Source organism: Chaetura pelagica, unplaced genomic scaffold (genome assembly GCF_000747805.2).
Source record: "Chaetura pelagica isolate M959 unplaced genomic scaffold, ChaPel_1.0 scaffold76, whole genome shotgun sequence".
In the NCBI taxonomy this organism is placed as follows: domain Eukaryota; kingdom Metazoa; phylum Chordata; class Aves; order Apodiformes; family Apodidae; genus Chaetura; species Chaetura pelagica.
The window spans coordinates 10,536,261-10,560,839 of NW_009970723.1; the positions used below are offsets into that span (position 1 = coordinate 10,536,261).

The 24,579-nt window shown below is 41.8% G+C and overlaps 1 protein-coding gene across 1 annotated transcript in view; it reads left to right on the plus strand.

Moving 5' to 3' along the window:
- Positions 1-24,355, plus strand: part of GRHL2 (grainyhead-like 2 (Drosophila)) — a 58,678-nt gene extending 34,323 nt beyond the window's left edge. Inside the window, exons 10-16 of the mRNA XM_010006525.1 lie at positions 6,482-6,569; positions 6,660-6,796; positions 8,994-9,025; positions 10,246-10,340; positions 16,490-16,575; positions 22,785-22,849; positions 24,241-24,355. Coding sequence (XP_010004827.1) covers positions 6,482-6,569; positions 6,660-6,796; positions 8,994-9,025; positions 10,246-10,340; positions 16,490-16,575; positions 22,785-22,849; positions 24,241-24,355 — 618 coding nt within the window. The remainder of the gene's footprint in view (positions 1-6,481; positions 6,570-6,659; positions 6,797-8,993; positions 9,026-10,245; positions 10,341-16,489; positions 16,576-22,784; positions 22,850-24,240) is intronic.
- Positions 24,356-24,579: the final 224 nt, after the last annotated feature.

Genomic DNA, 24,579 nt, shown 5'->3' on the forward strand with positions numbered 1-24,579 from the left:
TTTGGACCAGTTATATCATAAATCTAACAGAGAATCATGTAATTATTTTACTGCTTTGCAGCCTTTTTGGCAGTCATTTCTCAGCTTGTGAGCAATAATTGGACTGTTTAAGGACAGCATGTTATATGTCATGATACAGGGATATTAAAAAAGAAATAGAAACCACAAATGTAAAGACCTCTAATTGAAAGGTCAGTTCTGATCATAGACTCACACAAGTGCCAGCCAGAAGATTTTACCCTTTCTGGCTCTCACAGCCAGGATAGGTAATGTATAAACTTTGTGGAGAGGTTTCTGATAAAGAAATGCACCTTTCAGAAAAGCTTTCTAAGCTCTCTTTTTGTGATACCACCAAGTCCCAGTGGTGCAGCTGATGTTTGGTGTGTTGTGCCCCCTACTTGAACACATACTGTTCTTTTGGAAGCTTCAGCTGGATGTCTATGTTGCTAGGATTTTCTTAATTAAAATAAACTGCAAAAATATGTGAGCTATTCCCATTTTGCAGTTCAGTAATAATCACAGAATCCTAGGGGTTGGAAGGGACCTCAAAAGATCACCCAGCCCAACCCCCCTGCCAGAGCAGGGTCACCTAGAGCACATCACACAGGAACTTGTCCAGGTGGGTTTTGAATGTCTCCAGCAAAGCAGACTCCACAACCTCTCTGGGCAGCCTGTCCCAGGGCTCTGTCACTCTCACAGGAAAGAAGTTTTTTCTGGTATTTACATGGAACCTCCTATGCTCCAGTTTGCACCCATTGCCCTTTGTCCTATCACTGGACATCATTGAAAAAAACCTGGCTCTGTCCTCCTGACGCTTGCCCTTAACATATTTGTAAACATTGATGAGATCGCCCCTCAGTCTCCTCTTCTCCAAGCTAGAGACCCAGCTCCCTCAGCCTTTCCTCATCAGGGAGATGTTCCACTCCCTTAATCATCTTTGTAGCTCTGTGCTGGACTCTTTCAAGCAGTTCCCTGTCCTTCTTGAACTGAGGGGCCCAGAACTGGACGCAAAATTCCAGATGTGGCCTCACCAAGGCAGAATAGAGGGGGAGGAGAACCTCCCTTGACCTACTAACCACTCCCTTTCTAATGCACCCCAGGATGCCATTGGCTTTCTTGGCCACAAGGGCACATTACTGGCTCATGGTCATCCTCCTGTCCACCAGGACCCCCAGGTCCCTTTCTCCCACACTGCTCTCCAGCAGGTCAGCTCCCAACCTGTACTGGTACATGGAGTTGTTCTTCCCCAGATGCAAGACTCTACACTTGTCCTTGTTGAATTTCATCAAGTTTCTCCCTGCCCAACTCTCCAGCTTGTCCAGGTCTCACTGAATGGCAGCACAGCCTTCTGGTGTGTCAGCCACTCCTCCCAGTTCAGTGTCATCAGCAAACTTACTGAGGGCACACTCTGTTCCCTCATCCAGGTCATTGATGAAAATATTGAATAGTGCTGGTCCCAGTACTGACCCCTGAGGGACTCCACTAGTTACAGATCTCCAATTTTTTCCCCCCTCTTGCTTTTTTTGCTTACTCCTTCTTTTACAAAATTTGGTTCTTTTACAATGGGTCTCCTCACTCCTTTGTGGGATTTGTTAAGATTTTTCAGCACTGAAAGGCAGGTCGTGCCTTCACAAGTCTGTTAGTGTCATGGTCAGCTGAGTAGAAACAGTTGCTCAGAAATTTTGTTGCAGTGATGTTTCTTACATGTGAGTGTGACCATATTTCAGTTGAGTTTAACACCTACCAGCTTGATGACTTTATCCTTGCTGGGAAAGATATTCCAGAGGAGAGCAGATGCCTAAGATTCTAGTCGAGGTTCGGGGGTGTACATCTGTTAAATTAGTCTTGCCATCTTACAAGTGGGAATAGGAGGCAAAAGGCCATGCCACAGGCTATATGTAGCATTAACTTTTTAATGGAAAGGGTAGGAGTTCAACTGTTCCAGGTCTCTGTGCTGCTGCTCCCTCCCCTATTTTCTGTTCATTCCCCTGTTGTTGTCTTGATGAAAGGATCTTGAGGGCTAATCAGTTGTGTTAGTGGAGCAAAAACTTTGAAAGTAATGAATGTAAATGTATGCACTGTGGTCTTCTTGCAGTCAAAATGTTATGCTTTTAATTGTAATTTTGAATGTCAAATATTTAGAGATTTGAAGGTGCAGCTGGATGTTAAAAGCTAAGTAAATATCAAAGTAAGAAGTTGTTTTTATCTACCTGTTTTTGAAAAGCAATTAGAAAAATCTGAATTATTATTTTTTTTTAAAAAGAAGGAAATTCACAGCACAAACTCATCAAGGGTGACCTGTAGACACAAGTGGTGGAGATTTTGAATAATACATGTTCATTGCCTCTATTGGCTTAATTGGTACTTCAAATATAAAGACTACAAAGCAGGAAATAAATGTTGAGTCTTTTAATCAAAACTGTCTCAAAGTAGAAGAAAAGATCACAGGGGTAGTTAAAGTGTTATCCACATGAAAACTGTAATGGAAGTGGGAACTAGAGGGCTCAAGGGTATTGGTTATGGGATATAAATCTGTATAATATAAATGTATACACACATACATGCACAGAAAGCCTACTTAAAGCAGGGCTGAAAATGAGTTAAATGAATGCAAATTATTGAGGTCAATTCACATGTCAGTTTGTGCTAATTGAGTTTGTGCTCATTGACACTTGGAAAGAGACTGAAGCCTGGTTTCTCCCTCACTTACTCTGCTGTGTCATGGTGCTTTTGTAAGTAAAGACAGTTGGAGAATTTCCATCTGCTGGTGGCACTCGGAGGACTCATCACGCTCAGAGGAAGGTATTTGGTGGGGCTGGGTACCCTCGTCTTTCCAAGGTGCCAAAAGAAGCCCCCCCCCGTCCGTCGTTGAGGCAGTGGCTGGATGGAATCTTGGCTCGGTTTCTCTGAGAAGAGAAATCTCTAAAAGAGTCGCCCTCTCGTGACAATGGCAGGGTTTGCTGCCTGGGTGGGAAAGGACCCGAGGCTGAGAGAATTATTGCCCACCTCTGTCATGATCAATTGCAAAAATATTACAGGTTCATTCAAACAAACAAAAAAACTACCCCCACAAAAACAAAAACAAACAAACACAATAACCCCCCCCCAAAAAAAACCCCACAAAAACCAAACAAAACAAACCTGCAAGCATATAATATTTTTTATACATTTTAAAAGTGTGAATTGCACTGATATGCCCCAATCTGACAACCCCAAAGAGAAGCTGATGAGAAAAGTGAAAAGTGCCTGATTTATTACAATCAACTGGAGGAGAGGAGCTGCACATTGCCTTCCTCATGTCTAACTACTGAAATGTATCCGAGTTTGAAACATGGAAGAAAAACTTTCTTTGCCTGACAGAGTTCTTACAAATGTTTTGTTTTGTTTTGTTTTGTTTTTTTCCCTGCAGCAATGGTGCCTCTTTAGCACCAGTAGATATGTTTGTATATTAACTTGGATAAATGACAGGTACTGGTCTCCAGTTTTTAAGAAAAACATTTGCTGATAAATTAATGCCATCTAGCTGAAACAGCATAGCTCTTGTGGAAAGACTATCCCTGAAGAAGTAAAACTGCATTAGCTAAGTGGTACATATTATATGTATTTTAGTATTTACTCAGGCAGTTGCTTAAATTTAGTATTGATTTACATATAAACTAGAGAGCAACACCAACTTGCATAAAATGTGTGCTTTGTGACATGAATGTATGGAGATACAGGCTGCAAAGGATGTAATAATGTGCTTTCTCCCAGTTTGTTCTCCAATATTTTGTCCCTGTTTATTTTCCAGTAGGCAATCTTCAAAGCAACTCTTACAGTGCACATGTTGTTTTCTCAGTGCTAATTCTCTCTGCCCTTGGAATCTTTTTGTCATGTGCAGATCACTGATACTGCATTATGATAAAAGAATATAATTTTTATTCCTTAAGTAGGTTGTCAGGGAAACTTGCTACCAGGCCTATTTATATTTATATATTGCAAGATGCTTTAGCCAATGTGTATGAAAGAACTGAGGATTCAGAGATATTTTGACTTTCTATATGTTATTAATCTTCCTGGAAAGAAGCAGAAGCATTTGACTTGGCAAATACCATAACATTGTTCGAAAATAAAATAAATGAATCCTGTTTTCATGACTCTGAAAAACTACACGTTCCTTGGAATATATGCAGTTCTTACCTTCTTGTCTTCAGAATGGACTATCATAGAGAAAATGTATTATCATAGGGTATTGAGTAACTCTAATTGCCTGTTGGTCTTCAGCTTTAGAGAATAGAAGACTGAAGTCTGTGCTCCTGTCTTAGCAGATGTGGAACTCTTGAGCCTTGAACTAAAAACAGGTGTACATTTGAGCTTCATAATGGTGATGGGAGTGGTCCTTATAATGGTAAGGGCTTTGCTAGCTTGGAGCTAGAATGCAAGACATAAGGTTAAATGAGCTGAAGACTTGGAAAAAAAATATTTTTGAATAATCTGAAATTCACAGGCTGCATTTTGCTAATGGTTGGTAGCAGAAGTACTCATTACATGTATACAAAGTCCAAACATCAATGAAAAAATTAAGAACTCATTCAATTGTTTGACTGGTCAGAGCCTAACTTATTGGCCCTTTATGATAGGGTTTTTTTTTCCTTGTATCCTGAAGACATGCAAACTCTTATTTATTAGATATTTGTGAAAACTGTCCAGTAGAAATGCTTTGGAATGCAAAAAATGTATTGTGGTCCATTGTCTCAGCAACTACAATGATGTGCCTCGTGCAGGCTGGTCTGGCCTCTGCACTGTGCCTCATGGGATTCTCCTAGCTCAGATGGGATGGTTGGTAGTTTTGTGGGCATTGCAGCTGCTGCATTTGTAAAGTGTCTGTGGCACAAATAAGCACTGGCAGGTGGGAATAGCTGCCCTGCTCACAGATTGCCTGCACCCCAGAGAACTTGAGGGTGTCTTGCCTTGAATTAATGAAGACAAAGCTGTAAAGCTTTATGAAGTTCATGGTAACAGAATTTCAAAGGAGGATCAGCAAAACATTTATTCTTCATTGTGTACAAAAGGCTGAGTCCTCCTCAGTTTCTGCTTTCCTGAGAGGAATCTCAGGCTTGCTGCCATATAGTAAATGACTTCCCAGTTTCACCCCACTACCTGTGAGCAGTGGGGTGGCAGTCTTGAGCAGCAGTGAGGGGCTGTGGCTGCCTGGCAGAGCTGCTTCATGCAGCACAGGGCTCTGGGGGATGTGCCTTCTGCAGGACAGGGGCTGTGAGGCATATTTTTTACTCCTTTCTGCCAAAAAGCAGGAAACTTTACAGATACAAATGTACCCCTAGAAACAAATTTGATAAGGGCATGACTCTGAATTCTTTGTCTTCTGTGGTTGAGGTCAGTGACAATGGGATTGGGACCTGGAGGCAATCTTGCTATTAGACAATTCCATGTTTCTTTTTCCGCATCTTTCAACCTGTGGAAATCTATTGATAGATCACAGGAGTTCATCTTTCCTTGCGTTCTTTGCAAGCTTGGCTCATTGGTTCATGTGTGAATTTTGCCATCTTGAGTGGATATTTTTGGCTTACCTCTCTACCCCCTTTCTTTTAAAGAAACTTCTAATTTTAGTTTTGAAAACAATCTTCCATTTTACATGCTGACTGTCTGGAAGCATATGGATCTTTAATACCCTTCACAACTTGACTATTCATATTTATAAAGTAAATTAGTAGAACTTCAAAGCAGGTGTTGCTGCTTTTTATGTCAATAACAAGTTTTATTTTCTAAACTTGTTGAGAGTGTATTTACATAATAGAAGCCTGCAGCTTCTCAGCAGTTCCTGGGGGCCTAATAGGGCAGAGCTACATTGCTTTTGAGTTTCTGGAGGGCTTCTCCCTGTTTGAAATGCCTGTACTTTTCTGTAAGAGCCCAGGCACTGCTGGCAAGCTATCAGTGTAGCCTTCTTGGCGTTGGCAAATCTCAAAGGCCTCTACAAAGCTGGCCACAGTGGTGCAATGCCACCCCCAGAGCAGGTGAGTGGTGCAGAGTTTAGGGAAGAGCTTAGTACAGACGTGATGTGAGATGATAGCAACCCTGCAGGTGTTCCACCTCAGTACCTGTGCAGTGTAGTGGGCCTGAGCGCCCCATCCGTCGCAGGGGCGCTGGGCTGGGGATGCCCTTGGCACAAGCTGTGGTGACAACAGCCCTAGGCCTGCATGCTGCCTAGGCCATCCCATCTCCTCCAAGCCAGCATGTGGATATTTTCCTCTTCTATCTCAAGCCCTGGGGGCTGCTGGATGTGCCAGCCTGAGTTTTGAGCACAGGTGAGCAGTCCGGCACTGGCATGTTCCCAAAAACCTGCACAGATCTATCTGTAATGGGATAACCAGTCTCTGTCCCAGCATTTCTGATATGTCCGTCACTGTAGTTCCAGGCATCACGAGATACGATGCTCACAGAGGCCTCTTGGAATAATATCTATGGGTTGTCTTTTTTGCATCAGGGAGCAGAAAGGAAAATCCGAGATGAAGAGAGGAAGCAGAACAGAAAGAAAGGCAAAGGCCAGGCATCCCAAGCCTCCTGCAATAACTGTGAGTAAGATGGGCCTTTCTGGTCTGGGACTGAGTCACACTTAACATTCATTCTCTCCTAACTGTGTTGCTTTGTGACCCCCCTGGCAGCTGAAGGGAAGTTGAGTGCATTCCCTCTGCAAAAAAAGAGTGATATCACCTTCTTCAAAACAATGGCTGACCTGGATTCCCAGCCGGTTCTCTTCATACCAGATGTTCACTTTGGAAACCTACAAAGAAGTGGACAGGTAGGAAATGATAATGAGATGAGCTGATGCCCACCTGCTGTCCAGCCACATGTGCTTTGGGGCAGGTTTTAGGAAAGCTGAGCACTTCTGGGGGGCCATTGGTTTTGGTAAATGCAGCTTTTGGTGACTCCTTTAAAAAAGACTTGACAAGAGACAAGTAAGTGCCTTTGCAGTTCTGGGTGTGAAAAAAGTTTATACTTCATTAACAACTGGTAAGTTTGTGTTTGTTATGGTTTTGCCATTCTTTTGCTAGGAAGAAAAACAGAACAAATGCTCAAGAATTTTGAAATAGAATGTTGATTTGTGACTGAAAGAAAGTCTGGTTTTGAATGTGCTATTTAGCTTGATGAAATGAAGTGCCATCTGGTGGTAGCTGGGATCCCCCTCCGTGTGATAACCAAAAACAAAGACCGAGCTCTTACATGATGTGTAGGGAGGTCAAGAATAAGCTTGCTGAACACCTCTGCCTATCTTCTGTAGGCATCACCTGGAGAGCTGAGAATTCCTTGGAAGGAAATATTTTCGCTCTACAAAGTAAAAATCTATCAGGCTAATGTTCAATATTCAGTATTGACAGTCATTATTACCAGTAAATGTGAGGAAGTCTTTGCTGACTTGACTCTTTTAAGACCTACTTTATTGCTTGCTGGGAAATTGCAAACCTGAATTGGAGGGTCAGGTCTGACCATTTTTTGATTATTAACTTGTTGTTTAATAACTTCTCAGGGAGTGGAATGAGACCTTTATGTATGTGTTTCTAAAGACAAATAGATGAGGAAATTTTATACGCATCTTGCTGCAGAGTATTAAAATAATTAAGATGAAATTACACTGAGTGTTGAAATTGTCATTTATTTTAAAGCAGTGAGAACTGGGGGAGAGCAAAGCATAGAGTGCAGACATTGCTATCACAGCTGTCACTGACTTGCTCTCCAAAATTGGAAAGACGCCCACTCTCATATCAGTGCTGGGTACCTTCTGTCCTCATGGCTTTCCAACCAGAATGTGGATTTATCTCAAAACAGGAAAAAGGTGGAAGCATTCCTTAGTATATGTAATCCTGTAAATATTTTTCTAAATTAACTCGAAGATAACCTAGTTTGCTAGCTCTAAGGAAGTGTTCAACCCTGTCTTTCATTTACTGCTGAATAGTTGCAGTATCGCCCTTCTTGCTATCCTGAACTTTTAAATAGTGGGGGTTTTGTGTTACTTAATATAAGACTGACTTATTATGATGATAATTTATTATTTATGAATGTTTTGTTATGAAAGTGTAGCCACTTTCAGGTCCTTGTCATAGAATGAGTTACAGACTTCTGTTTTGCCCACACACCCCTCTGAACTATTTTCATTGTACAGGTTCAGAAGTGAAGGCTCCCCTTGAAAATGTGCTCCAAGTCTTGCCAGCACAAGTGCTGGAAACCTGCCTGAGAAGCCTTGCTCTGCCCCAGCAGAACACAGGGCTCTCGTGCCCTGCCTTCACCCCATGCTTGCAAAGTAACTCAGCAGCTGGAATGCTGCTTCACTTGGTGTGGACCCACAGTGCAGGCACATTGTGAGGAATTTGGCTGGCTGTTCTGTAAAGCCTTTGACAACAGACTGTGATTTTATGCCTCCCCTGCCACTGTTAGCTGTATTTGCTGCTGTTGTAAATTTGGTCCCAGTGACTGTGAGCTGTACTGATTTATGCAAAACAGCAGTCTGGACTTGCAATTCTGTCCACAGCCTGTACAAAAAAGTTCAGCTGTAGCGTGAGGAATTGTATTGCCACTAGGCCTGTAGATTAATGTTGGTCTTTATAGTTTAATTAGATTTTCAGACAGTATTAAATACATACAAAAGCTTGTGAGTGTTGTAGCTTAAATCCTATTAAGGGTAATTTTAGGTGAGTAGTGATCTGGTTTAGAGGATTGTGAAATAATTGGGAAAATTATATAAACCAGAAGAGATGGCAATGTCTGTCAAAATGCTTTGATGTATTTCCACTGGGTGATATTCAACAGCAGTTTTTCTAAACCATACTTTTTCCATATCACAATTAGAACTAGAGATGTTTGTGTTTTATAGAAGGAAAAGAATTTTTAACAGATGAAAAATTTGGGAGCTGCTTGTTGTCTTTTTCCCTTTTCTAAAGTTACTCTGTTAAGCACATGACTAGTCTTGGGAATAATTTTTGCATTTTTTTTCATCCTTCTAGGTTTACTATAATACAGATGATGAAAGAGAAGGGTAAGACATTTCTTATTTCACAAGCTTTGCAGTTAGCAGTTCAAACTCATAGAAAGCAGGCACAAAACATGAAATCAGATAAAACTGATCCCCTTTCTTCCCCGTCCCTCATGTTCTCCCATCACTAATGGTGGGTAAATAACTGGTAGAGAGAGGTATATTTTATGGTAACTTCCTTTTCTTTCCTGTGAACTTGCTGCTTTTTAGAACTATTTTTATTATTTTTTAAAATAAAACAATTTAAAGAGCCATAGGATTTTATACATGGACAGGAAAATGTGTTTGATAATAAAGAGTATTTTATATATGTATATGTAAGGGTTCTCAAATAATTTTAGAAAAACCACATGAATTTTTACAGGAAGCACTGAACTTCACCCATTTCATAGAAGCTGTTTAGCAGCACACATGTGTATGTGAAAAATACAGGAACTGCAGACAGAATGCCCAAACTCCAGAAGAGAAAGGCAGAAAGAGAACAGGAGATCCTGAGAAGGGAGAAGGCTGGAAATGGGAGGACCCCCTATCTTGTTTTGGAGGGTCTGGGAGAATTGCAGAAAGTCCCTAATGTAGTTAGAGATATAATGAAATAAGGGCTTTAATATGTGTGGCTAAGTTCAGCCAGTATTAACTGTACTGTGTGCAAGCCCCATGTTTTTATATGTTGCTTGAATCCCAGGTGAGCACCCTCAAATCTGAGAGTTTGAAGCAAGACAGCTGCACTCAGATAAGCCTGCAAAAAGTGGCCTGCAGTAGGGAGTGGCTGTCACCTACAGGTAGCTTTGACTTGAAAACATGAGGCCCTTTTTGTTTTTTTTTAATGAAGCTTATGTTCTTCATAAGGCTCACAGTGGAATTTGAGAAACAAAGGGGTTTATTGCATCAAGCACACTGGGTTCAGTTCCTCCAAGAGTAAGAGGAGACACCAAGTCCTGCCAAAGCTGCTCTGAAGGGGGGGAGGCTGCAGTGCCTTCAGCTTCCCTGGCAGAGCCAAGTCTCAGCTTCAGGCTGGGTCTGGCTCAGTGTGTTACTCCATTTGAACTCTTGGGCTTCAGATAAGCATCAAATGCTAAATCCTTGCAGTTTCTGGTCTGATGCTACTTGAGTAGCTATTGGAGGTTTTGCCAGCATACAAACTGTGTCATGACTGCTGCTGTTGTCTCCTCTCCTGTTGGGACCACAGTTTTTCTGTGACATGGTGCCTGTTGCTTGTTTTCCAGTAGCAGCGTCCTGGTGAAAAGGATGTTTCGGCCCGTGGAGGAGGAGTTTGGTCCATCTCCTTTGAAGCAAATGAAAGAAGAAGGCCTGAAAAGAGGTAACAGTCAATTGATCTGGATAAAAATAATACTCTGGTATTCTTGCTGTCAGGCTGGGAAGGGCAGGCCAAGTCAGTTTTTTGATGCTAGTGCAAATGTGGGGAAGGTGGAAGGGTATATCATTACACTACCAGTATGCAAGGAGGCATTTTAACAAATGCTAATAATGATTTAAAAGGAGATAATAAAAAGAACTGTGCTATCTCAAGGAGGGATGAGGACATAAGTGTTTATAAAATATGAAAAAGCTAGAAAGTTTCTTGATCCTTGGCCAAGCTACATAGTTCATAAATGTTCCAGTAGCAAATCTGTGGTGGTCTATTTTTAACTTTTGCTCATCTTTTTTGTTCTGGCTGGGATCAAAAGCAAATATGCAAGATGCACTGGAAAAAATATAGAGATCTTACACAGGCAGGCTCCTGCTGACTGCAGAGTGAGATTAGCCTGAATAAAATCTCAGATATTTCCTACCCATTTAGGAATATAAGGCATGGATACATGTTTTCCAGCAGACTTAACTGAATTGTTTTAAAGTTTGTTTACTTTAACTGTTTTTTACTGCCCTGAGTGAATGTTATTGCAGTCCTGTTTCATATGCTATACCAGTCCAAATCCTGTTTTCCAGTCTGTTACAGTGAAGCTTAAATTGAGTAACAGTGAAGCAATGGTTTAGGTAGAGCTGTTAAACTTTGTGTTGAAGGTAAGGATGAGCAGATGGTGATTTTGACCAGAAAATCTGCTTTGTGTACAGTCAGTTCCAGTGCAGTGGTGTAGGTGATAACATCCTACACTGCCACATTTAAACACTCTGGAGAATACATGACATTCCTTCAGTCTCATGAGTTCTGTCATGGAAGCTTATTGGAGATGTTAGGGGTGTGACCAACTTATGTAACTCAAACTTGCAAATGTTTTAAGGTTTAACTATTAGTTTGAGAGACAGCAAAGCAACAAGGTACAGAAGTGAGCTCAGTTGTTCTTAGTTGCACCACGTGTGAGACTTTATAGAAACGACTTACCATGATCCTGCCTTTGCAAAGCTGCTCAGTTGGTTAGAGTGGTGTGCTTGAACCAAGAGAAGCATACAAGATTACAGTATGGAGACTGGTTCTTCCTGGAATAAATGTGAGCATGTTCTTTTGATTAGATCTTCAGTTAATTATGTAAGATAGTCCTGACTACAGACTTACATCTGGTTGATTCAAGGCCTGCTCCATCAGGCAGAAGGGGACAGCTACAAGGGTTGCATAAAGGCAGACTTTTTCCTGCAATTCCAACTGGGTTTCCCAGCGCAAAGCCTGGATGGTTGCCTGCAAGAAGACAGTGATTTGTTTTGATTATTGCTGTCTTTTGCTGTGGTGAGTTGTTTTAATATCACCCAGAACTTGCAACCATTTCAAGGGGAAGATTTGAAAGAAAAAAAAAAGCTTTATCAACTAGTGGCAAAACTGTGTTAACTAATTAAATCCAGGAGAGGCCTGGAACCAGAGAAGCTGGTGGATCCTCTCTTTACATCCCCCTCCTGTTCAGTGTTTCTTGCAACTTGGAACATGCTGGCTGGAGGCCAAACTTCCTCTAGCATGGCCTTTGCTCTGGTGAACTTCCTGCCATTGGGAACCCTGCATCTGGGGTTGTGCTGTGGAGCGCAGCTCAGCTGAGCCCGCCTGTTTGACGGTACTCCCCTTGCCACAGGAGTCACTCACTGGGTTACTGTCACTACTGGTTTTCCCAGACTCAGCCATACTAGAAGCTTTTTTTCTCCCAGATTTATTTGGTACAGCAGTATCAATAATTCTAGAGAGCAGATATAGACGGGGTACCAGTGTAATGTTTGAGAGAGAACAGATCTGATACGTGAAATGGTGCGTTAGAAGCAATGCAATCCCAAGGCAGCTCCCTGCTGCAGTGCAGGTGTCAGTAGCACCCAGTGAGGGGTCCAAGTTCAGCTGAAGAACTGAAGTGACAGTGTGTGGCCTCTCCTCTGTCTAATGGACCTACTTGTAATACTGCCCCGTGGAAACAAAAGTATTAAGAGGTAGCCTTCCAGAGAAGAGAACTGAAGGAGTTTGCAAACAATTGGTAAAACAAAGTTCATATTGTCACACAGGTGGCTGCATCTTTATGAATTACTCTTTCATCTCCTTGACCTCTAAGGGAGGTCCAAGTGCCTAACACAGAAATATAAAGTATGTTAATCTGTACCAAGTGTGCAGCACAACTAGTTACTTGGCTAAACTTGTGGCTTTTTCCTGTTTTAAGTTCTCGGTAAGAGTTTTCAAATCACTTTCAGATTTCATAGGGAGTTTCCCCCTGATCCAGCAGCTGTGTGATCAGGGAGATGCCTAGTTGTGTAGCTCTCAGCTTGAAGCAAGCAGTACTGTTGTCCAGCTTTTGCCTCTCAGGAAAGTCTTGTTAAACTATCTGAAACATTTTGGATTTATAACAGATATGGTTTTGTGAACCATCCCTTTGTGAACCATCATGCTCTGTGTCCCTGAGGGAATTTGTTCCTGGGCAATTAGTGAAAATTCCAAATATGGGAAAGGAAAGCCAGGTCACAACTACCAGCCCTACTTTCCGTGCCTAAAACGTGCCACATCCCCATCCAGAGACCACTTCATCAAGACTCTTCAGTAACCATCAGTCAGGGCATTGGTAATGCCTGGGCTTGGATGTGGCCCAAGCAGGAGGACTTACTGACCCATCATGTCTGTAATCCCATTTTTACCATGTGTCAGTTGCTTGTCTTCTGCTGTGCCAGATTTGCCAATGGAGAGCCAAGCTGTTAACACTTTTGAAAGAGGTATCTAACATTGGTCTTCTGCATTCACACTTAAATCCCCAGTTCAGTAGCCTGGCTTCCAAAAATTTCCCAGGTGCAACAGCCTCCCTTACCTTCAGCAAAAGCTGGTTTCCTCTCCACAATTCTGTGAATCAGGGCTATTTCTTAAGTAACTAAAAATACATTAATCACACACATCTTTTACAATTCTTTTGAGTGTCTGAAGAGCATTGGGGACCACAGTGAGTTTCAATACTGGCAAGAAGGTTAAGAACTGAGGTCAGGCAAATTTGAGTTTGTTACTTTCTGTCAAAAGTAGCTCCCTGCCTGACACAAGCTGTTTGGTTTTTGTTTGGGTTTTTTTGTTTGTTTGTTTCCCCCCAAAAAAAGTTACAACAGGTACTGTTAAAGTGACACCATCTAAATGCAACAAACACAGTGACAGTAGGATCAGAGGGGCTTCAGTATGAGTTGTCACATTGTCACAAGTCATGACTTGGCATTCAGTGTTGATGCTGCTGAGCCCAGTGGACCCTTTGCAACCCCTTACCTCTGCTGTGAGCCAGCACGAAGGCTGGTGGGACTGCACTGTATCTTGAAGCAGGGACCTGATCTGTCTGAAGAACAATGAAAAATAGGCTTGTTTTTTCATTTGCATCTGCTCTTCAAGCAAGTTCAAGGCATGGGAAAATTAATTGAGATAGGTCAGAGTAGCAAAGCATGAGGGCACAGGTGCTTCTTAAGGCATCACTATCACCAGAAGTCATTCATTAAAAAGTGCCCTTGTGAATCACACCGGGGTTTTAAAAACCTGTTGGGAAAGAAAAATCCAGCAACTTCCATATGTTTACTAATCCTGGCTCTCTGTGTGTGTAAGGGTGATTCAAGTTCCCTGTTACCCTTGTAATGGATCCTTCATTCAGCATAACATTGCCTGACATGTCAAACACAACAGAGAGATTTAAAGCTCAGCACTTGGATGGTATATTGTCCCCTGTTTTAACCTTGGACCAAGTGATTTTTCCTCCTTTCAGATATGTTTGTAATTATTCAGGCTGACAGAGGTCTAGATGGTTGAAAAGCCAGTAGTTACAGGACAGTCCTCTAGCCACAAGAGAAGAATCATTACATTATAAAAATGTTAGTACAGGTAAAATTGGCAGTCAGTGCAAGTGTTTGCTCATGCAAGTAAACATATCAAACCCACTGACGTTTAACTAGTGATGAGGACTTTTTTTGTTCTCTTATATTCAGATAGTTGTGTAGGTTGTGCCCTAAAGTTATCTCAGCTTCCAAGTCCTTTATAGAATCATAGAGTGGTTTGTGTTGCAAGGACCTTAAAGATCATCTAGTTCCAACCCCTATGCCATGGGCAGGGACACCTCCCACCAGATGAGGCTGCTCAGAGCCCCATTCAACCTGGCCTTGAGTACTTCCAGGGAGTTGGCATCCACAGATACCCTGGGCAGCCTGTTCCAATGTCTTGCCATCCTCATGGGAAAGAATTGCTTCCTAATGTCTAATCTATATCTACCCTCTTTTCAGTTTGGAATAGTTTCCCCTTGTCCTGTCACCACATGCCCTTTAAAAGTCTCTCCCCAGCTTTCCTGTAGCCCCTTTCAGATACTGGAAGGCTGCTGTGAGGTTTCTCCAGAGCCTTCTGCTCTCCAGGCTGAACAGCCCCAACTCTCTCAGCCTGTCTTCATGGGAGAGGTGCTCCAGCCCTTTGATCATCTTTGTGGCCCTCCTCTGGACTTGTTTTGAGAGTTCCATGTCCTTCTTATGTTTGGGGATCCAGAACTGGACACAGCACTTATGAGAGTGGAGGAGAAGAATCATCTCCCCACACCTGCTGGCCACACGTCTTTTGATGCAGCCCAGGATACTGTTGGTTTTCTGGGCTGCAAGTGCACATTAGTGGCTCATGTTGAGCACCACCAAGTCTTTCTCCTCATGGCTGCTTTAAAAGGACAATCTCAGGCAGGTCCTCAAGAATTACCAAAATCTAGGGGAAAAGGATGGCTCTCCATGCCTGTGGCAGCAATTTTGTGTCTCATGCTTCTGAATTAAAGATGCAAAATTACACCCTTGTCCTGCATGCTTGGTTTGTAGACCAAAACAGGAGACTGATCTGCCCATGCTTTACATCTTTTTTCAGTCGTTTCAAAACCTGGTCTAAGATGCTACATTTCTCTGCAAATGGACCTGAGTCCACCCTGCTACAGTCTTGACCTGAGAATTAGCTTCCAAACACTTGCTTCTGTATGAAAAATACCAGAATCTCTGTTGGTTCATCTTCAGGTCCTCTATTGAGTTGCTTGGTGAAGGTATCTTTTGGACTACAAGGATTAGCAGTTTCAAGATATTTCTGTCTATTAAAAAAAAGAAAAAAATTATGTTATTACAAATGTAGTTTGCCACACAGGCCTAAAATACCTAACAGTGCATGTGTATTTGTACCTGACATGCAGGTACATGAATTCTTTTGAAAAGGCAGTTTATTTAGGGAACAAAGTAAATTGCAGAACATCTTATTTAACCTACTACTGTGTCAGAGTCATGTGAGATTACACCTAAAACACTTCTTTGGTGTTTGTTTACTCAGTTTGTAGCTGTCTGCTTTGCTTTTCCCAGGTAATGGCAAGTTTCCTCTTTTACCTGTACAAGTCAGAGGGGAGAACAAGAGCTAGGGAGGGCAGAGCACTGCACCTGTGAACCACTAAGGCCTGGCAGGTCATCTGAGGGAGGAAAAGAAGCCTGCCTGTTAGATGTTTTTTTGTATGTCTCCCCTGTAAAGTCTTAAATGACTTTGGACTAATTCTTGTCAGTGTTTATTTTTTTCAGACTGGCCAGGCCCATATGCATTCATCCATGTGGATGAATGGCAGAGAGAACTATTTCTTTTCATTGACTTTACTGTCAAAGGCTCAGCTATAGGCAAACCAGACTTGTCTTTTCTGAACATCCTTTCCCATCCTTTAGGATGAAGTCTGGAGAGGTGCAAGATGAGACACAGGTTTAGGAAGACATAGCTTGTGTGTTTTGTCCTATGACCCAGGGACAGGGCCCCAGCACTTTTTACCTTCTCTTATTTCAGTAAATGGAGGTCTAATTCTTGAAGATATAGATTCCTCACGTTAAATTAAATTTGCTGAATTGTCTTTGTGTGTTTTCAAAGCAACTATGAAGTATCTTCTGTGTTTACATCACTGAGGATATAAGAGTACTTTTTTTTTAAGTGCAAGCCATCTTCAGCACTTTGTTTTATCTGTCATGGATTAATATTTGTTTTTCTACTCAGTGTGGGGTGTTTAATCTATTCATTTGACTGAACCTGCTCCAAGCTTGACTTTTTTTCTGTTTCAGTGCTTTTGTATGTGAGGAAGGAGACAGATGAGGTGTTTGATGCTTTGATGCTGAAATCACCCACAGTAAAGGGGTTAATGGAAGCGGTAAGTATCCAATGTCCTCACATTGTTTGTCTTTCTTGGCAAGAAAGTCTTGAGGCTTTCAGTGTATTATTGAGATAAAACATAAAGATCAAGTTATTCTCAAATACATTCAAAGCATTTCATAAAGGACATGTAGTGACAGGCTGAGGGGGAATGGTTTCAGACTGGAAGAGGGTAGATTTAGATTAGATATTGGGAAGAAATTCTTTCCTTTGAGGGTGGTGAGACACTGGAACGGGTTGCCCAGAGAGGCTGTGGCTGCCTCCTCCCTGGAAATGTTCAAGCCCAGGTTGGATGGGGCTTTGAGCAACCCCATCGAGTGGGAGATATCCCTGCCCATGCAGGGTGTTGGAACTAGGTGATCTTCAATGTTCCTTCCAACTCAAACTGTCATATGTCATGCTGACATGTTCTGAACTCAGTGTTGTCAGCAGGTTACTGGGGTTAAATAGAGTCACCGAGCTGAGTTATTGGACACCTGAGCCTTGAGGAATGGCAGTAATTAACCACTGTGAGGGAAGCAGGGAGATGCAGGCTCCATTTTGTGTAATATTTCTTTCTGAACTGATGTTTCAGAGCCTGTTGAATGAATGTTCTGTAATGTCCATTGGTGTGTTCACAGCTGTCTTTTAAAGAAGAGGCCCAAGGATTGCACTGTTTCTGTGTGAATTTCATGTGGCTTTTGTGCAATTGTTCTTCCAGCAATAAGGCAGTTTCTGAGCCAATGCAGACTGTTCCTTCATACCTCCCTTCTCTAGCCCTCACTCCCAGAGTGACCTACCTGCCAGCCTACCTGTTTACTGCTTCTTTGACTTGACATTTTGCTTTTTACCTGTTATTTGAAATTATGACTTGCTATTTCCACATTTAATCCTGTTTATATGAGGTCATAGCTAGTAGATGTATGAGATTTGGTGAGGGTAGGTAGAGTGAAGAAGCAGCAGTGAGTGTCTGCTTTGGTGGGAGGACTAATGTGAGATTGACATGTGGGACACTGAGTTGATTTCCAACCTTAGCTATGTGTAGGAAAAAAGACAGGAAGGGATGAAAGTGTCTTTAGAGAGCTCAGCTGAGCACTAGAAGTGTGTACATTAATGCTCTCATAAAACTGTCACAGTGTCTTGATGCATGTATCAAATGCTTTGAATGCAGTAAAGACTGAGTTATTTGGTCAATATTTGGCCAGTAGCAGAAGGCAAAAAAAATAATTGTGGGTTAGTGAGGATGTTTAAAGCACCTATTCAGGTGAAGGTATCTCTGAGGAGGGTCAGCTGCATTCTAAGGATGTCCTAACTGTGCTTTTGTTGATACTGTTTGTTTCTGTGCCTGCAGCTCAGTTGTAACACAGAACATTGGGTATAATAAAAGCCAGGCTTCACTTGAAGAGGCTGCAGTCTGATTTGTGATCAGCTGTAACACAATTTCATCTTGTCTTTGTGTGGAAGTTAAAAGTATGCTATAGTCCTTCAATAACCTTTCAAGTGAACATGAATATTTTATCTCCAGTGTTCTGTGCCTCTCCATGCCTGTTTTCCAGCCACTGTCTAACATAAAAACAAAGCTGGTGCAGAAGCAGGAAGGGTTTCTGCATACTTCTGTCAGCACAGCTGCTGACTCAGTGGCCTGTTTTCAGCACCAGAGAAATCTGATCTGTTGTAAAATGTCCCAGTTCACTGGAAAGAACACATTCCGAAAATTTTCATTCTCTTGGGTAGGATATCATGGATAAATCAATGCCAAAAACCTGTCAAATTTCATACTCTTAAATACACTCTACAGTCTTTTCAGCAAATTGTGTAATTTTATAATTGTGCATATACTCAATTCTGTACTCAGTACTAAGAAGTTAGAAACTGAGGCTCTGACTGTTGTAGAGTCCCAGAACTGAAAGACATCACCAATGATCCTGATTTATATCCTCCACTGTTTATGGATTTCACTTTTTTTTTTTTTCCCCTAATCACTATTCATGGTTTGTGGCTTTCCCATGATTAATGCTATTATTTTCCCAGATACTATGTTTATTTTATTCTCTCATATACCCCCATTTCAAATGAACAATCAGATTCCTTCTCAGATTTCTTGCTTCTGGCAACTATCTAGAGGTCTCGGCTCCAGAGATGCAGTAGATCTCAGAAGGTGATGCAAGTGTTTGTTTTTTAAGATGTTTGCATCCTACATTACTCAGAGAATAGTAAAACAACTGCCCGTCATAAAGCATCATACATATGTGGTGACTGAGCAGCTCTAAGTCCTGCTCTCAGACTGATCCAAAGTAAGGGAAACTCTGTGAATCTCAGTAGATACCCCAGTCTTACCTTGTGCAGAATTGTATATTTATTCAAATTAAATAAGGCAATCTAAATTGGCAAATTCAAGTATCTCCCAAGTCTTTCTAATATTAAAAGCTAACACCAGAATTCAAAAGAGCTGACTTAGATCAAAGTTTATTTCATACCTGTCTATGTACATGTTCTTCCAACCAATGTGGGGCAACAGACTGGACCATTCCATAGAAATAAGGTGGCAAAGATGTTTTCCTGTGTGCCTCTACCAGCCCAGATGTTGCCTTTTCTGTCTTCCTGACTCCAGCACAGGATGGCTTCTGCTGGCTTGGGCAATTGTATATATGCTCCAAAGTTGCTATGCCAGGGGACTGCAGCCCAGAGAAACACCCAGCTGGTTATTTCACTCCCACTCTTAAGGCTGTCCCACTGCTTCAGGCATCCTAAGAGGAGAGAATTCTCTGCTTAGAAGATTGAGAAATGGACAACAGAGCTGGTAAAGGAAAATATTCCTCTGAATAACAGTGTCTTTTAAAAATGTATTGTAGCCTGCTTGGGGTCAGGTGAGAAATCCTGCTGTTTTATATGGAAGTTGGCAGTAGCAGTGTTCCCCAAGTTGGCAAGTCCTGCTACAGAATCTGAGAAAGCAGAGAGCCAGCATCTGCTGGGGCATCTCACTTAACACCCCCTTCTGAAATGCATTTGCAGTGGAGACTTGTTTTCTGAGCCTGTGAGTGGGAGGCTCGCCTGTACACCCCCTTTGAGCCTTGTGTCCACAGCTCACTGCTTTGTATAATTGGTTGAATCCTTAGAGGTTCCTGAGAAATGTGCTTGTTCAGTCAGCTCGAAGCCTTTTGCAAAGCTCACTAATCCCTGTGTGTTATATAAATCCCACACCTGTCATGGGCAGTGTGACAGGCAAGGCTTTCTCAGCCCTACCTCTCATCACTTACATAGGAAATGATGTCCCAGAGTCTAAAACCACTTTGAGCAACATTTGGAATGCCTGAGTGTTAGGTATCCCAGATATTCTAGGAAAGTTTTATGCTGGAACGTGCAGAATGCTGCATATTAGCTACTATTAAACCTCCTTGGCACGGGAATATTTCTCCCCACTTGTTTTATTTGCATGGAGTCAGTGAAAAATGTCTTCAAGCACTGATCTTTACAAGATCACTATGCTTCAGAGTTAAAACCCCGAAGATCTATAATTTCCTCATGTTCAGACAGTTGTGACTTTTCTGCAGTTTCAGGTTGCTTTTCCTCTTGCCTGTTACAAAGGAATTTTCAACAATCTGATGTAATGGAGCCATTTTTATTGTTGCTTTACATGAAAGCTTAAATTTAGGGATACAGCAAAGCCACAGATACAAAAGTTCATCACCAGATGGTTCATCTGGTGTCTTTCTATTCAGACTTAGGTAAGCAAAGCTAGAATGTATGAAGGAATAAGAGGAGAACGTGACATGTCCTCTGAGAACTTCTCTAAGACAGTCAAGATCTGTCCTCACAGTGTGGCACCTGGGTACCCCAGAGGAGTCACCAGCCTCAGGTCAGGCAGCTGCCCTCCATGGGCAGCACAAGATGAGGCACTGAAGTAAGGAAGACACTGAAACATGGTGGTAGCCAGGGCTAGAGTGTGAGTGAGGGGCAGGGTGTGAGTGCCTACAGAAGTGTAAAAGGAGCTGAGACAGGTTAGGACATCCCACACAGGGGTACAGCAAACCATGTTGTTGTGTCACCCTTGTTCTGCCTTGTTTGGAACAAAGACTTGAACTTGCTTCAGATAAGCTGAGTATGTTATGGAGTGTGCATGCTCCATATATATGGATGTTATGGAGGTATTTCTCCTCTGTGCATGTGGTCACATAGCTTTTCCATAGGCTACACAGAGCCTTTTGCATAGGCTTGGTAGAGATCAGAGTGAAAAAGGTTAGTTTGTAGTCTGATAGTGAGGATACTTGTGTGATATATGAGCCAAGTGGGGTGAAGCCCCTCTTCTCATGAACATAGAAAGTGGCCTGTTCCCCCCAGCAAGGAGAGTGGGACCGTACAGCCCATGAGCTTGTGTAACCTTCATGCTGAGTTAGGTCTCTCCCAAGGCAGGTGAGAACATGGAACCAGGACTAACATCAGTACCTCCAGCACCATATCCCAAAAGGCAGTGAAACATGCTGGTGTAACTAATACTGAAGTAGAAAATACAACCCCCAATTTAATTTGTATTTGGTTTTTGGCCAGGTGTAAAACTTAGGGACTGGATGGGTCTAGAGTACCTTATCAGTAGTTACTGTTTATTTACATCCTTCCCTTTCTGTTAGCCACAGATGTACACTGTGGTAAGAGGAAACTGTTTGCAGTGTAAAAGAAGCTTTACTTGTTCTTCAGAATTGCTGAATTATAGTATCCTTTTAAGTACAAAATTGTGTCTTAGGTAAGATCACAATTATGCAATTTATAGGTGATGGTAGGCAAGTATAGGCTAGTAAATTCTCTCTCACAGAATCCTGGCTGGGAGCTGTGCTTGGGGTTCAATCTGTGGCTCTTTGTCCTTGTGGTTGAGTTTGTGCATTGCTTTATTTCCATTTTCTATTTAATGCTAATTGCTTTAATTTACTTCTCCAAAATATCACTTTTTTTTCAGTGGAAGTCTGAACACAAACACAAATAAAAGATTATACAGTGACTGATGTTTGGCAGTCTTTAAATGAATTTTTTAATTGTGTGTTTCAATTCTAATGCAGAAGATAAATGGTCAGCTATTTAGCTGCAACTTTATTTCACCTGGGAAGAGCAGGAAACTTAGTTTAACTGGCCAGAGAGTATCACATTGCATTAATCACTCTCTCAAAGTTATTTTTCCATAATTATTTTACCTTTTGGGACAATCTTCTTCTAAGTATGAGCTGTGAGACCTGTTCCCTCAAAGAAGAGTCATAATTTGAAAGGAAACCTTGCTCAGACTGTGAGATCAGGGACACCATCTCCATGAGCACACCACAGGCTCACAGCAGAATGGACATCCAAAAAAGTTAAGACACTCCTGTAGGCAATGCCAAATCATCCCAGTGAAGGGCTTGTTAGTGAGAGTAATTTGTCAGCTAAGTAGGTCTTTCTTCAAAAGTTTTCCTATATTTTCTGCTTTGTAGTTTGAGTAGCTGTCAATAGGTTGATTTTAGAAGTCCTTTACCTTGTTAACACCTCTGCAGCATCTCGATTGTCTGTACTCAGGTGTTGCTTTGTGAGCCAAAGTGTTCTCATTTTGCCACCCCAGTAATCAGACTGAGTCACCTCCCTTAAAATACAGAAGCTTCCTAATCCCGTGTGTAATGTATGTGTAGCCCTCCCATAATACAATGTGCCTTGAAGATACTTTACAGACAAAAGAAGTACCATGGAGGGTCCTGTTAGCTTAACAAACCTTGACATGTCATTGAGAAATAGAAATGTGCACATTTTTTGGTTGATCCATCTATCTATCCATCAGCTCATGTTATGTTGCTGCTTACCTGCTTTCTGCTCAGTGGAAAGAGACTTGGCTTCCAAAGCCCAGAGGATCAGAGTAAGAAGAGGCAGAAAGGTGGCTATCAGGTTGAAATTCCTTGGTAAAATCTGAAGCTGGGAAGAGTGTTGAGCAGAGCAGTAGGAGATGCTGAGGCAGTTTTGATGACTCACGCCCTATGAAAACTATAGCATCTAAATTTCTGGATGGAAACAATTGTGGTTTTTTGGTCAAGATGTTTAGAATTATACGTCCCTGAATCATCTTTAAATGAATCCCTGGTATGGTTGCAAGTAACTTTTCTGTATAGCTATCCTGTTGAAGTTGGCAGAGGTAGTGTTGTAATGCCTTAGGTGAAAGAGGTGATCACTTCATATTTGTCATTATTGAATGTTGTTTAATTTTTTTAATTATTATTTCAGATCTCAGAGAAGTATGGGCTTCCAGTTGAAAAGATTGCAAAACTTTATAAGAAGAGCAAAAAGGGGTAAGTAAACTAACTGACTAGGGACTACTGCAGGGTCCCTTAGAGGCACTCAGAGATGCCAGCAATGCTTGGGGCATCATGATAAAGTTGTTCCCAGAGAAGCTGTGGCTGCCCCCTCCCTGGACATGTTCAAGACTTAAATGGAGCTTCAAGCAACCTGGTCTGGTGGGAGGTGTCCCTGCCCATGCAGAGGGGGTTGGAACGAGATGATCTTTAAGATCCCTTCCAACCCAAACTGTTCTATGATAATCTATGGTATTATGTGATGCTGGGCAGTAGAAACACTTTCAGGAGACATATCCATAACCCTGAAATATTGCTGTCTGTGGAGACAGCAAGGAGTGGCAGAGGAGGAAACATGAATCTCCAGTATGTCTCTCACCCACTATTAATGGGCTTACTGTGAAGGTACAGATTTTGTGTCTGGAAAATGTATTTTAATTAATTCTTTTCTGTAGTCTATACACTTGACGTGGTGGAGCACTAGCACGGGAGAGGGACAGGCTTTGCTGTGAACGGAGTGTGGAGTTTCCCTGCAGTGTTAGGAAGAAGCAGGCTGCTGCCCAAATCTAAAAAGCAGGCAGGCAGTGCTTGCTGCAAGAGTTTCAACTGAGTAAATTTAGATGTGAGCATTACAGCTGTGACTTTAGAATAGCTAGGCTATTACTCCTTGCCATAAATCTGAATCTTTCCACTTTAACTTTTTTACTTCTAAACAACCATAGTATTGTAATGCTATAATTTTAAATAAATTGTTGATTTTCAGCTGTCTCTCTAGCTTAGGGAGTTGTTTTGTCTGGGAATTTCTTTAGCTCTTGACAAGAGAGGTTGAAACTTCTCATGTTCTTCTTCTTTCTAACACTGTTTCCAAGGGTTGTATTTGATGGAAAAAACACTTTACCCTAAAGAGTGAGGAAAACATTCTATTTATACACTTCTAATATTTGTTGTTGATATTCTCACATCCAAATTGAGATCTACACCTGTGAGCTGTGTGCAAAGCACAAATGACACTGCTTCCCCACTGCAGAGGAGCAGCAGCTTATGCATGGAGCTGTACCTGGGGGAGCCAACACCAGACATGGGAAACACCATCTCCCTAGGTCTGCCAGGGATCTAGAGTGCAGCTCCCCTTGTTGGCAGCTCATAAAGTGGGTTAACATCCCAGCATGGGCATTCCTCTTATCTTAACTACTTTGGCAAGTAGCAGCCTCTAATCTGACTTTGGGACAGATCTTGATGATGATTCTCACTGTTGTGCTAGTACTATCTTGTGCTGGAGTCTGTTTTTTCACATTGTAGTGAAGCAAGCACGTGCCATAGAGTGCATGGCTTTTTCTTGCAGTGTCCTGGTACATGAAAATACTTTTTTTTTTTGTCTTTGTCACCAGTATCTTGGTAAATATGGATGACAACATTATTGAGCACTACTCCAATGAGGACACATTCATCCTGCACATGGAGAGCATGGTTGAAGGCTTCAAGATCACACTGACAGAGATCTAGCCTCAAGCTGAGCCCTTTTGAAAGGAACCACAGCATTTCATTCTTCTTGGAAAGCAGAAGATTCCCCAGAGAAACTGTTACAAAACTGCTTTGAAAATATTGTCCATTCTCCACACATGCACCCAGTGCATATAGACTTGAGTTTGTCAAGCATAAGGCCACTCATGTTAACCTGGTCCCTTATTTATTGTTCCCCACTCTCTAGTGTATAAGCAGTTACCAGC